We start from the raw sequence: 14,116 nt of genomic DNA on the forward strand, positions 1-14,116 counted from the left end.
GAAAAGACTTTGTTGCTGCCCTCAACAGGCTGCATGTCAATCATCGTGAACAAAGTGCCTCAGTCTTCGTTTTACAGCCTCTCCAGGCAGGTCGGGGGTGGTTTGCACTTGTGGGGCCGCATGGCTGCAGGACAGTGGTGCGGGGCGCTCCCCGCCCCGCAGTCCACTTCACAGAAACAAAGAGCCAGGGCGCCCCTTCTTTTACCCCCAGAATCCAGGCTCACACCCGGGACGAGACAGGAGGTGAGCGGGTGCAGAAGGCATGACTTCCCCTCTCAAACACTGCGGCTGGAGACCCCGCCGTCCCCAGGGCTTCCCAAGGGGAGGAAGTGGGCAGGAGCAGGTGGTTTCCTGGGCATCCCTACGCAAGCCACAGAGCACCTTCCAACCGGGGGACTTAGGAGGGGCAGGGACGAAACGGGCCCTTGGTAAGAATCTATAAATAACTCATTTTTTGGAGTCTGAAAAAAGAAAGACAAGGAGGCCCCCACACATAAGGCAATTTATAAGCTCCCCATTGGTGTCTTGCTACACGGGGAAGGCGCAGGGATCCTCTGCTGTGTCCTGGCTGATTTTCCAGGCACCCCAACTCCGTGCTCCCTGGCTTCATCTTCGCAAGTCTCAGCCTGACTCAGAAAAATAACCGTAAACTAAAGTAACAGCAACGCTTTGCAAGGACGTGCAGGCGCTGGGCTGCATTCTAATTTGAAGGGGCGTGCCGAAGAACGAGGCTAATTTATGACCTCTTTAAAATACTCTCAGGAACCTTCATGCAACTACAAATTAAATAGCCCCTTTATTAAAGTAAAAGTGGATTTGTGAAATATGTTCAGGAACTTTATTAACAGGGCTGTCCTTATGCCTTCAAGCCAGGCCTCTCCATCTACGGCTGTGTCCTTTCCCTGCCCACGAGTGAGCCGGGCTTCCCAGGGCCCGCGCCTCTCCTCCAGCCTGAACAGTCTCACCACTCCTGCCTTCCCAGCCCAGGACCCCCTTCACTTCGTCTGCATCTTCACCTCCTCCAGGAAGTCTTCCCAGACTTCCCCATCACACCAAGAATGCCCTGTGATGAATTCCTGTCCAGACTGAACTTTTCACCAGGGCAGGAGCCAGGTTTGATTTTGCTCATTTGCTGGGCACATAAGAGACACTCCATAAATATTAGCTGAGTCAAACGGCTACTCCGAGCCAGGTCTTGAGCTGGTTGTGCGAAGAGAATGAGATGCAAGTGATGTTGGTGCCCTTGGAAAACCGCCAATGAAGCAGGGCCCTGAGGTTCTGCTGGGCGGTCCATCCGGGGAGTGCCCGGCCCAAACGCCAGCCTGACCTACAAGGATGATCATCCCCGTTGGACAGATTAGAAAACAGTGGCTCAGAGAGGTTCACTACATGTCCAAGAGCGAACAGCAGGCACCGGGTGAGACCAGCAGAGCCTGATGCTCAGTCCGCATGAAAACCCGCCTCCCTCATTACTATCTAAAGAGGTGGCAATGAGGCTCCAGGACTGTGCCTTCCAAAGATCTTCTGCTTCGTTCCTGGTTTCCATTTATATAAATAAAATATAAATAAATTAACCCATGAATACTAAAAATACACATCGGGGTTGGTAGTGACTTTGGCGATGGTCTGGTCCTGCTACTCATTTTACAGATGGGGAAACTGAGGCCTAGGGAAGAGTGGGGACACGAGTGGCCAGCAAGACGGACAGGCACACAGGAGGGGTGTGAGTCCAGCTGAGGGCTGGAGGGAGGAAGCCCAGGGCTCACGGAGGACTGGGGGAGGAGAGAGAAGGAGGAGGGGGAGGCAGAGTGGACGTTTGGGGGACAGGGAGGGATCCAGGGGTCAGACCAGGGCCAAGAGGAGCAGCATGAAGCACACTTGACTTGGGTCTGACCGGGGCCAGGAGCTTCCCTCGCAGAGCTGACGGTCCCCTGCGGCGGCCTGGATCAGGGACGTTTATGCTCTTTTTGAGCATGTCCAGCAAGGTGGGCTCAGAGCCCCACCACATCGCTGCCCTGCACCTGGGGAGCAGAAGACAGTGTAACCGTCCCCAGGTCTGCCCAGCTTCACACCTAACGCCGCCACTTCCCCGAGGAGAAACACCAAGGGGTGGGCTTCCAGCCAGCTGCAACCTCCGCTGTTCCCACTTCCGTGGAGTGCCAGCCCCTCTCCTAGGCAATGTGTCGCCCAGGCAAGGACTCGGCAGGGGTGGGCCCTTTTGGGTCTGGCGAATCCATTTCAGGGGGTGGGAGAGTGTGTTTGGGGGCCTTCCAGGGGTCCTTAGAAGCAGCATGAGCAGACCAGCACTTGAGAAGGTGCAGGGAGAGGATGGAATGTGGGGAGGGACGAAGGGGAACCTAAACCCACAGGGAAGACCTCACCTGTTGAACTAGGATGAGAACCCAAATGAAGGCGGCTCCCTGATCCCCAGAATGGGCTCCCCCAAGGCCAGGGAAATGGCTCAGTGCAGGCAAGCCCAAAGACAAGAGCCTCCCTGGGACCCCTGCAGGAGATGCGGGGGCAGGAGCCCCTCAGAGAGCCCTGCCTCTCTGCAAAGACACTGGCAGGGACAACCCCTCCACCACTGCTCGCCCTTTCTGTCCCAGGCATCTCAGCTGCTCCCCCTCCCCAACCTCATCAGCTGTCCTCATCTTCCTCCTCCTCTGGCCCATTCTTAGCAATCCAGACCCCTTCCCAGCTGAAGTGAACTGTCCCTTCCCACCCTCCCCTCCCCGATCTGTGCCTCCACACCTGCCCACCTCACTCCACGGGAACTGCAGACACCGGGCTCTCTGCCACACGCTTCAAGGAAAGGGGCCCATCCCAACGGCTCCTCACTGTCCCAGGGCTACCACTTGGCACATGACCACCAAACCGGGCCTAGGTCAAAGAGCTCATGTCTCCCGATTTATGCAAAGTGCAGCCCGCAGCACGGCAGGGAAGCACCGCGGAGCGAGGCCTGCCAGCTGCCTCTCACCACCCTCTAGAAGGCAGCAGATTCGGGAACTGATGTTAGGCTACATGGAGGCTTCTAGTTCTGGACCCAATACCCCACTCCGCTTCTCGCCGGGGGCTCTCAGCCCACCTGTGGGCTCTCCCAGCACTGCCACTCTGCACAGTGCAGGGGCAGCTGAGTGCAGACCTGGCTCACCCTGGCACAGGGCTTGCACACTGAGACTCCCCCAGACTCTGACAGCCCCGCACATGTCCCCATTTGCTGCTGCCTGTGCCTCCACATGGCTTCCCTGGCTCCTGCGCCATTCTTCCTCCCAGAAAGGCTTGCACGGCCCACAGCCAGCTCCTGACAGCAAGTGTGACAGGCACTCAGCATTGGTGGCCACTTATGTCCCTTGGCCTCTGTCTGCCCCTGTCCCTCTTGAGGTGGCCGCTGGCCACCCTTGGTGATGGCTGTCAGGACAGAGAAGCACTTCATCTGGACAGAGGCTGCCACCTATAACATGCTGACCATCCACATAACCGGGAGCTGCCCCCCTCACTACCATCCAGACTCCAATCCAGTCTCCACCCCAAATGCTAGAGGCCACACGGTGGTGGCCTAAAATTCCAAAATAGTGCATGAGAAGATCAGCAGACTTAAATGCAAATACTGTACCCTGTAGCCACCAAGCTCACCTATAAAGTGGAAGGAGCTGACATCATGTCACAAAACCATAGCCATCTGACCCAAGGCCAACCTCGGGCCTTGAAGCCCAGTATCGCTCAGGAAGGAGGAAGCCTGCAGGGCTGAGGCGGCCACATCCTGTGCATCCTCACCTGGATGCCTCTCCCAGACCTGCTCTCCCCTCCCTCAGCCCCCTCCACAGCCCTGGTCCAAGACTCACATTGCAGCAGCCTCCTCCCTGAGCCTCCATCCAGAGGTGTCACCCCCACGACCCTCACCGATCCCACCCTCCATGCTGCCTCCAGGGCTCTTCCTGAATCAGACCCAACCTTGATATCATTTGCTGAGCTCTGGCTACAAACCAGCTCTTATCTAAGCATTTTACATGGAATATCTTACTTAACCTGCACCACAAACCCATGAGCCTTTGCTGCTACCATTTTCAAGGTTAAATGGGAGAGGTCCAGAGATGTAGTCCCTTGCCCAGGGTCCCAGAGCTGAGAGGGGCAGGGCCAGGATGCAAACTCAGGCAGGCTGGCTCTGAGCTAAATTGCAATATCCACCACCCTACATGGCCACACTGGACTCTTCAGCCTTGCGTTTGGGGGTCTATCAGGAACCAACTGTAACCTACTTTTTCCAAACTTTTTTCCTCTGGTTTCTCTCCATGCACAATGCATTCCCTCTCTCTTTATATAACACATAGGAACTTTCAAAGTTCTACCTACCAGAACTTGCTCAAGCTGTTTCTCCTTCTGGAATGTTCTTCTCCATCTCCCATATACTCCATCTATTCATTCTTTAGGCCAGCCTTGGTGCCACCTCTTCCATGCAGTCTTCCCTGATTTCCCCATCAGTGCCATCAGGGTAAGATTGACACCACCTCCTCACATCCTATCTGTTCATGTCCACCTCTTCTCACCCACTAGACTACTCTGAGCTCCACCACGCTAAGCTCAGGGAATGCAAAGGTAACTGAGACCTCTTCTCTACTATTGGGGGCTAAATTGTGTCTACATGAAAATCCATATATTGAAGTCCTGACCCCTAGCACCTCAGAATGTGACTGTATTTGGACACAGGGTCTTTACAGAGGTAATTAAGGTAAAATGAGGTAATTAAAGTGGGCCCTAATACAAAATGACTATCGTCTTATAAGAGGGGATATAGACACAGACCCACAGAGAGGACAACCATGTGAGGACGCAGGGAGAATACGGCCATCTGCAAGCCAACGAGGGAGGCCTCAGAAGGAACCAGCCCTGCCAACACCTTGATCTCAGATTTCCAGCCTCCGGGACTGCGACAAAGTACATTTCTGTTGTTTAAGCCGCCCGGTCAGCGGTGCTTTCTTGTGGCAGCCCCAGCACACGAACACACTTGCCCTTAAGGAACCTGACGTCCAGCAGGTGCCATAACTGAACTCGCACACAACTCAGGGCGAGGCTCTGGGTGTTATAACAGAAGAAACTGCCATGGACTGTTCTGGACATTTTAACTCAGAGAAGCAAGTTTCAGAAGCTTTTCTGATTTGCAGCTCTAGTTCTCTGGGTATGAAATATGCACAAATATCGAATTCTTCAAGACGGGGAGCAGAGAGTGTGGGTGATCTGCTCAGAATGATCTCCGCATACAACTCCCCTCAACATTTCCTACCGTGTGGACACAGTGCAGAGCAGACACGGAAAATGGGGAGGGGGAAGGGGAGGGCAAGATAGGGGAGGGGCGGAGAGAAGAGAGGAGGGGAGGGGAGAGGAGGGGAGGGGAGGGAGGTACTGACCTGCCGGGGGACAGTGACAGAGGTGAACAAACTGGGCCTGGCAGCAGGAGGCTTGCGTTCAAGCCAAAGGCTGCGTGAGAGTTGAAGTTCCAGTATCACGAGGTCAGGAGCCTAGGTGAGCTGTGCTTAAAATAAGCACAATAAGCACGTGACTTCCCAGAAACGGTAAGAATGGGATGGGGCCAACACATTCCCATCGGGATAACATGAAGCGGCAACCCCAGAAGCAGGGACCAGCACTCTGTAATATTAACCCACCTCCAAGCATCATCCCTGCCTCCAAGGGTGGCGCAGAAGCCGCCTGCGCACAGCCCCTCCTGGATCCAGAAAGGGGTAACGCTGGGGGGTTTCAATGAAACATTAACTTCACACGTAACAATTTGTTTCTAAACGTCAAACAGAGAGGCAGTGTTTGAACTTCCGAGCAAGTCCCTTGCCTATCTCCATGGGAGCGAGAAGAATCGCGCGTTGGAAGGAAACCCACATATGTTCCCAGAGCTGCAGCGACAAGCCCTGTTTCCCAAGCAGCTTGAATCCTGCGGCTCCTTTTTGTGGGATGCTGTCAAATGCCACTTAAGAAGTCCAGCCCCCTCGTCAAACGCTTTTTTTTTTTAATTTTGAAGAATACCTGACACGGTAAAGTAAACATTCTCTCTGCTCATGTTGACCACATCTGCAGAGGGCAGTGAGCAAGTCGGAGGAAATACATTTTTATAAAGGCTCCGTTCAGCGAATCAGCCTCAGGTTCCTTTCTTTCCGGTTGTAGCTTTCAAAGATGGGGTTTGCAGGCGGAGGGAACCAACTGCCAAACCCCAGCTAAAGTATCTGGCCCTGCGGCTGCCAGTTGAGGATAGAAGGATAAAGTGCATTTCTAAGATGCTTTGTGTGCGGAGAAGACAATGCTATGCATGCAACAAGTACGGAGAAAATAGCAATTAAAAAACATAAATAAGTGACAGTTTTACTTAGTTAGCTCTTGGTAACAGCGCTCCCTCCACTGCTTCCGGGTGTTCTCCAGGCAAGCCGAAACTCCCACGCCATGCCCTGCCCCCCAGCTGCAGGACGGCCGATTTCCCAGAGAGGCACCAGTCTCTCCGACTGTCCAGGCCGGAGAACAGGGTGTGGGGGAGGCGGCAGCGCCATGGTTTTGAAGCCGGATGCCATGCTGTCCCCTCTCCCCACCCCACGGATGCCACACTCAACCAGTCGTATGGGGTAGCCCTGGCTCTGCCTCCTGAGCGTCTGCCGGTGCCAGGCTATGCCAGCTTGCCACACCTCATCCCTGTCCCTCACTTCCCGCTGGCCAGAGCACATGCATCCCTCAAAGCTCCTCTCCAGTCCCCGGACTTCCTTCCCCCACTAAAGAGAAGCCCACATCAGCCCCCACTCCCGCCACCCATTCATGCCCCCCCACTCCAGTGTTCACGGCCAGCAGCCAGTATACAAGCCCACCCAGCCACAGAGCAGCCATCCGACCCAACACTGCCCTCAAGGACCAAAGCCAGGTGGGCTCCTCTGACAGCACCTTCCCCCACACCCCCTCCTCAGCTCTCCCAGGGAAGCCACCCATGCCCAAACTCTGAGCTCAGAATGGAGCTGGGCTGGGTGTCAGCCCATCCTGATGGCAGCCAGCCCCATCTCCTAGGGCTCCTCCGCCCTGGAATCTCCTCTCTTCAACAACCCCTCCCCATGAAGCTAAGTGACAAAAGGTGGGAGTACGCTGCTGAAGCAATGACCTCAGCAGATGAGGCGGGGGTCAGATATTTCCCTTCAGTGTGTTTATTTGGTCCTTTGAGCTCTTGGTTTCTGGGTTACCTTTCAGCCCGACTTCTAGCTTATGGTACCGGCGACACAGTTCGTCCACGAGTACTGGGGAATGCTAAAGGCTGAGCCCAGCCGATACCTGCTGTCCAGCCCTCTCTCAAGATGCAGATGGGGAGGGCAACCCCAGGGCTCTTCCAGGGAGGGACATGGCCAAATTCTGGAAGGCACCCCCAGGCAGCGCCCCAACCGCCCCTGCTGGCCCGCTTTGCCCAGGGCACCAGCTCTGCCCTCTGAGGGCTGTTAGTCGGACTGCAGATGCCAGCGATGACCCCAGACCAGAGACTCACACCTTGCCTGCACCCTGGTAGCCACCAGCTAGTTGGGGAGGGGGCCAGCAGGACATGGGGCTCCTGATTCCAAGTCCACTCAGTGCTGTCCCATACCCCAACACATTCCCTGCCCCCTCCTTCTCCACACAGACTGCAGCCCCTGGAGTAGCCCAGGCCACATCAAAGAGAATGGTAAAAGTGACCAGCCCAGGTGACCCCTTTTCCTAGCCTCAGACGCCGGTGATCCCCACCCACCATGCCACTACCAACACATTCAGGGACCCGGGCCCTGTGCTGCCTCTGCAGAACTTTGGCACCCTGGAGCAAGGAGAGTAGGTGGGCATCAGCCACCAGGGGACACCCTAGTGGACAGCCATGCTGGGGTGAAGGGAGGTTCCCATCTCCCCTCCCCACACAAACGTGCCCTCCCCTGGGGCCTCACAGCAGCCACCTCACCACCTCAACCCTTCTCCCAAACCTGCAAAGCTAGAGAGGACACACCTGGGGCTGCCCCAAGGTGACCCCAGAGTGACCACTGGCCCTTTCCCCGGGGAAAAGCGAGGCTAAAGTAGCCCCCAGAGGAAAGATAGGAAGGGATCCCTGCGCCCTCTGAGTGCACCACCAAAGGATGGGTAGGATCCCCCCCCAGGATGGGAAGCACAGGCTGGTGGGTGGAGGGGCAGGAGGTCCCTCACAGAGGTGGCTGTGCGGGAGGGGGTGGCAAACTTCCAGCTGGAGTGAAGCCCAGGTAGCAAGAAGGTGGGGGGAGGACAGGGAGTTTGCTGCCCGGCACAGCTCCGAGTCCCAGAGCTCCATGTCCAGAGCGCAGCAGGGATGAACCCGGGGACACGCGGGTCCGGGCACATCCCGGCACGTCCGGCGGCAGGATCTCCAGGCAGCCGCGGGTCACACTGAGGGAATCCGGATAGAAGGGTAACCCTCGAATCGAGAGTCCCAGAATAGGACACTGAGCAGACCCGGGAAGTCCCTGAGCCTGCGGAGGCGCCACCCGCGGGGTCCCGGGTAGAACAGGGTGGGGGGATGCTGGAGCCAGAAGTCCCAGAACGCGACGCTGAGCGGAGCCGACGGAGTGTTGGGGCCATCGAGGCAACATGAGCCGGGGTTATCCCCACGACATGGAGGTGGCCGGGCAAGACTCTGGGGACCTCCCCATTAACCCTGGATCTAGAGGCCAGTGGGGTAGCCCCGGAAGTGGCCCAAGATTCCGAAATCGGTGGGAACGTTCCCTGAGGTGAGACAGTCTTACATATCTGAGGACCTCTCCCCCAGTATCCAGTGACTGGCGGCCAATAGGGGCACGGCCGACATGGCCCGCGTCCCCAAGTCGCCAAAACGCCCTGGATGACCGCGGGGTGGTCCGAAAGTGGGGGTCCGTGGCAGCCCCCCGGGATGTCTCGAGGTGTCCCGGGCAGGGGCCGCGGGGAGGACACGGAGGTCACTTACGCTGCTGTTCTCGCCCGTCCAGTGCACCATCGCCTGGTTGTGCGTTGCGTCCCCCTTGAGCACGAACGACGTGCTGATGAGCGAGACCTGCGCCCGCGAAGCCGCTCCGGCCACCGGCGCCGCCCGCGCCCAGCGCCCCTTGCCCGCGGCCGGGGCGCTGTCCTCGCCGGGACCCGAAGCGGGACCGGGACCCGGACCCTGGGCGCTGGGTTCCACGCCGCGCGCCTGCCGGTCCTCGCCGGCGCCGGGCTCCGAGCGCTCTGCGGGCGGGCTGCGAGGCAGCCGTGTCAGCCGGGCGCGGGGACCCAGGCGCCCGAGCTCGGGGGTGCGCCCCGCCGCCCCGCAGGCGGCCAGCAGCAGCAGCAGCAGCAGCAGGAGCGGCCGCCAGCGCGACGAGCGCGGCGGCGGCGGCGGGGCCCCGGGGCTCGGGGCTCGGGCGGCGGGGCCGGGGCCCTTCGGGGCGCGCGGGGGCCCCCGGTGCGCCATGGTCGCCGAGGGGCGGCGGCGGGCGGCGCGGGTGAGGGAGACCGCGGCCGGGAAAGCGGGAGGGCGCCGGGGAGCGCGAGCTAGAGCGCAGAGAAAGGAGCCGGCGAGGGGAGGGAGCCGGCGGGAGGAGGGGACTCGGGCTCCGCCGCCGCCGCTCAGCCGAGGGCGCACCGCCACCTGCCGGCCGCCCGCGCGCCCCGAAGCGGGCCTGGAGCGGGCCCCACCTCCAGGGGCACCCGTCCCTTTCCTCTCCTGTTCCTCCCTCCTCCTCTTCTCCCCTCCGCCCTCCCTCCCTCCTTCCCTCCAGTCCCTCCAGTCCCTCCGTCTTCCGTCCCCTTTCTTCCTGTGTTTACTGAGCACCTGCTCGGGGCCAGCCTCCATTCCAGGCGTGGGCACAACAGCCAGGTCCGTCCGGGAGCTGACAGTCTGTAAGGGAGACGGATCACACCCAAGTGGACAGATTTATAGGCGAAGTAACTCCAAGAGCCAGGACAGATTATAAGGGCTCCTCCTCTAGGGGCCTCCGAAGATATGGCTGCCGGGAGGGACTGAGGGCTCTGAGACCTTCCAGGACTTGGGAGGGCACGTGCAAAGGCCCCACGGTGGAACCTCCTCCAATGGCAACCAAGACTTCAGGACATGGAGACAGTGACTTCATCTCCCAACCAGGGGCCACCAATGGGCAGCCCCTAAACAGGACAGCTGCCTAGGTTAGGGGAGCGTCCAGAGGAGGCAAGGGCGAAGCCCCATGGGGCCTGGAAGACCACAGTGAAGAGTGTGGAAACTGAGGCTCAGAGCACAGAAAGCCCCACCCAAGGTCCCATGACTACTTTAGTTCAATATTGCTTAAAATGACTTCCTTGTGGACCAGGTCAGCCTCAGGGAACAGACAGTAGGAGATTCCTCAAGGCAAGGCCAGGGTTAGAGTCACTGTCCAGCTCTCTGCCACGCCAGGGCCACCCTGCCCTCCACCTTCCCACAAAGGCCCCTGTATCAGATAGAAACCTTCAGGTTCAGGGTCCCTGCCACAGCCCGCCTCGCAGCTGGGTCTCTTTGCTCCAGAGAGAGCTCCTAGCAGAGCAGCAAAGCCTGGAACATGCGGGAAAGATGGAGACTTGAGGGTTCCTTCTGGCTCCTAAAGAGTGGGAGCACCCGGTGCCCTCACCGGGAAATCACATCCAAGAACGCAGGCAGTGACTGCCAGGGCTCACCTGTGTCAGTGCTGGGGTGGGGGAGGGGGAGGTTTGTCCAGATGTCTAAGGCCCCCCCTTGGAATGTGCCCTCACCCCAGGATGTAAATTCCAAACCTGTCAGGTTCAGCTCCAGGGTGGGAAGAGGGAAGGGGGAGTGTGCAGCTGTGGGAACATCTGGTCTAGCACAGGAAGCAGAGAGGAACAGAGCGAGCGGGTCAGTGTGGGGTTGGAGGGAGGCGAGGCCAGGCAAAGTGGGGGGCCTGAGAGAGGCTGCAGAGAAGAGGCGGTCCCGTCCCAGCTTGGACAAGGTCCCCGGGCCTTTCCCAAACTCCCGGAGCCGCCATGTCGCCCACTGTGAAATGAAGGGCGCTACACAGTCTCTAGGTCTCTTCCAGTGTGTGCTGCTTTTGTTTTAAGTAAAAGAAAAAAGAAGGTCTCTGAGTACTAACCTCAAGAAACTTGGCTGTGACATTTATTGAGCACCGACTGTGCTAGGCACATTCCCTGGGCGCTTTGAAAGAAGATGGGCCCTCTGCTCTTGGTGGGGGCTGCTTTGCAGGTTATCAGATTTCATTCTCAGGGCCAGGCTGTGGAGGAGGTATAATTGTCCCCATTTTACAGATGAGGAATCAGACTAGAGAAGTTAAGTGACTTAGGGCTGGGCGGTGGCTCACGCCTGTAATCCCAACACTCTGGGAGGCTGAGGCAGGAGGATCACTTGAGGTCAGGAGTTTGAGACCAACCTGAGCAAGGGCGAGACCCCGTCTCTACAAAAATAGCTGGGCGTCGTGGTGTGCACCTGTAGTCCCAGCTACTCGGGAGGCTGAGGCAGGAGGATCGCTTGAGCCCAGGAGTTTGAGGTTGCTGTGAGCTAGGCTGACTCCATGGCACTCTAGCCCAGGCAGCAGAGCGAGACTCTGTCGAATAAAAAAAATAAAAATAAAAAAATAAAAATAAAATAAATTAAAAAAAAAAAAAGAGGGAGGTTCAGTGACTGCCCAAGTTCACCTGGCCAGTACCGCCAGAGGCCAGATTCCACCCAGGTTTTCTGACCCCGAGGGGATGCTCTTTGCACCACACACGTTGCCGCCGTCTGAGTATGGACTCTCCCAGCCCCTCTGCATCCCTGGGGCTCAGATTTGAGCTGCCTGGCCAGGCAGGGAGGTGAAATGATCTTGCCACCACCACCCTCCCAGCTGATATCACTGACTTGGTGGGTCACATTAAGTCCCTAAAAAATTGGGGAGAGAGCCAAGAGCTACAATGCAGGTAGTGTGACCCCTCACCAGTGGTCTTTCCAGAACAATCCCTGCCTTTGCCCTAATGAGGCTTCATGGCATTGGGAAAAGCAGGGCTGATTTGATTCTTCTGTGAATCCAGAGCTCAGAGACACTGTGACCCCCACACCCCTGCAATCACTCAGGTCACAAATACTGCAGGACATGTCGACACAGTGATGACAGAGACAGACAAGGTCCCAAGCTCACCAGGAGCCTCTCTCCTGGTGGGACAGACAAGTGCCGAGTAGCAGGTGCCCAGAAGAGAATGAAGCACTCACCTGATGAAGAGGGACCCCCAGCCCACTTGCCCTGGTAACGCCGAGCTGGGAACAGGGAAGAGCATCCAGGCAGAGAGAAGAGCCCTGAGCAGCAACGGGGCTTGGAAGGGCTGGCACGCAGTCAGGGAGGAGCAGGTGGCTGGGGGCTTGATTTGTATTCACAGTCTGATGGGAAGTCACTGGGGTGTTTTAAGCAAAAGAGCGCGATCATTGGCATTTTTACAGCCGCAATTCTGGCCGCTGTGAGGATAGACACAGGAAGCCACTTAGGAGGCTACTTCTCCCAAGGTCCAGAGAGAGGCCACAGGCCTGGGAGCTGGCGGGGAGCAGAGAGGGGCAGAAGCCTACAGGCACTGGCCAGCCATGCCCAGGTGCCTCCCCCAGCCCTCGGCTCACAGTCCTTAGTGACCCACATCAGGGATTTGAGGACTCGGCTGCAGGAGAAAAACGTGGGAAAGTATGGGCAGTGAAGGAGAGCTGGCTGGCCCTCCAGGTGTCCCGTCCAACGTGCCCTGAGGAGGGAGCAGGGGATGGGCCAGAGACAGTGTCAGTGGGGCCCATTGAGGGGCACAGCAGGCGGCAGGGCATGACGGCTGACCTCACAGAGGTGCTGTTTATGAGGCCCCTGCAGACGCTGCCACGCAGGGCCACGTGCGGGTGCTCAGGGCAGCACAGGGAGCGTCAGGTAAACACTGAGCAGTCTCCAGGGGTAAAGCCTAATGAGTATTCACAATGCTGGGACCGTAAGACAGTGGGGGCTCCATGCTGGGTACAAGCTCCAGACTGAGTCACACCTGGTTGCAGCTCCTGGGGGCCACACAGCCTGGTGGGGAGGCACGCAGGTGAGCAGACACTGACATAGGAGATAGGTGCTCCAACAGCAGTGCCTGGGAGCCTGAGAGAGGGAGAGCTGCTGTCTGGGGCTGAGGGAGGAAGGCTGCTCAGAGGACACCCTTCAGCTAATCCCACTAGGTAACGGTGACAGTAATAGTTCCAGGGAACAGTAACAGTAATGATCACAATTACTACTGAGCACCTACTATGGCCCAGGCATTGTTCTAGATGGAAAAACCCACTGGACCTCACAACATTTGTATAAAGTAGGTACCCTTTTCCCCAATTTAAAGATGAAGAAAATGAAGGCACAAAGGGGTTCAGTAACTCACCCCAGGGAATCAAATTCCCCTCCCCCACGTGCCAGCTGGGGGACACTTCCCCTTCATCGCTCTACTTCCCAAACTGCCTCCCTGTAAAATGGGACCAGTACTGCCCCCGCCCCGGGGCTCTCAAAGTGCCATCCTGGGACCAGCAGCCTCCACATTAATGGGAACTGGGTAGAAATGCTGGTTCCTGGGTTCTACCCAGACCTGCTGGACCAGAAACTCTGGGGAGGGGTCTGGGGATCTGTGTCCGAGCACAGCCTCCAGTGGTTCCCATGCACCCTACGTTGAGAGGTGCTGCGTCAACCAGTGGTTCTGGGTCCCGGCTGCCCGCTAGAATGGCGTGGAGCTCTAGAGAAACCCTGCTGCCCACTCGCACTGCAGCCTCGGCTCGGTGGGGACGCAGCTCTTCAGCTGCCTTGGACTCCCCACGGGGTGCGGACGTGCAGCCAGCTGCACACTCCCCAGCACAGTCTTAGGACACAGGAGAGGACAGATGCAGAACATCCGGCACACAGTAGGACTCCCATAAGTGGTGCCTTTCGTGAGAGGTAAGTGGGGCCCAGCTAACCCCCCGTCCAAGCCTTGTGGCTTCGAGACCCACGCTTGCTCCCGTTCCACGACAGCGATCCCAAGCCAACAAGGAGAAGAGACGCTTTGTCTGTCCAACGTCCGGTCATGCCACTTGCTCATTAAAAGTCCCAGGCTTTCCTAGATTATTGAAGGTCTCTCGTGATAACATTTTAATTTATCTTTATAA

General features: G+C 57.8%; 1 protein-coding gene across 1 annotated transcript in view; it reads right to left on the reverse strand.

Annotated features, from left to right (window-relative positions):
• The window catches only part of SORCS2 (sortilin-related VPS10 domain containing receptor 2), a 488,162-nt gene extending 478,717 nt beyond the window's left edge, over positions 1 to 9,445 (reverse strand). Inside the window, exon 1 of the mRNA XM_012656749.1 lies at positions 8,960 to 9,445. Coding sequence (XP_012512203.1) covers positions 8,960 to 9,445 — 486 coding nt within the window. The remainder of the gene's footprint in view (positions 1 to 8,959) is intronic.
• Positions 9,446 to 14,116: the final 4,671 nt, after the last annotated feature.

Source organism: Propithecus coquereli, unplaced genomic scaffold, assembly GCF_000956105.1.
Source record: "Propithecus coquereli isolate 6110/MARCELLA unplaced genomic scaffold, Pcoq_1.0 Scaffold518, whole genome shotgun sequence".
NCBI classification, from domain to species: Eukaryota; Metazoa; Chordata; class Mammalia; order Primates; family Indriidae; genus Propithecus; species Propithecus coquereli.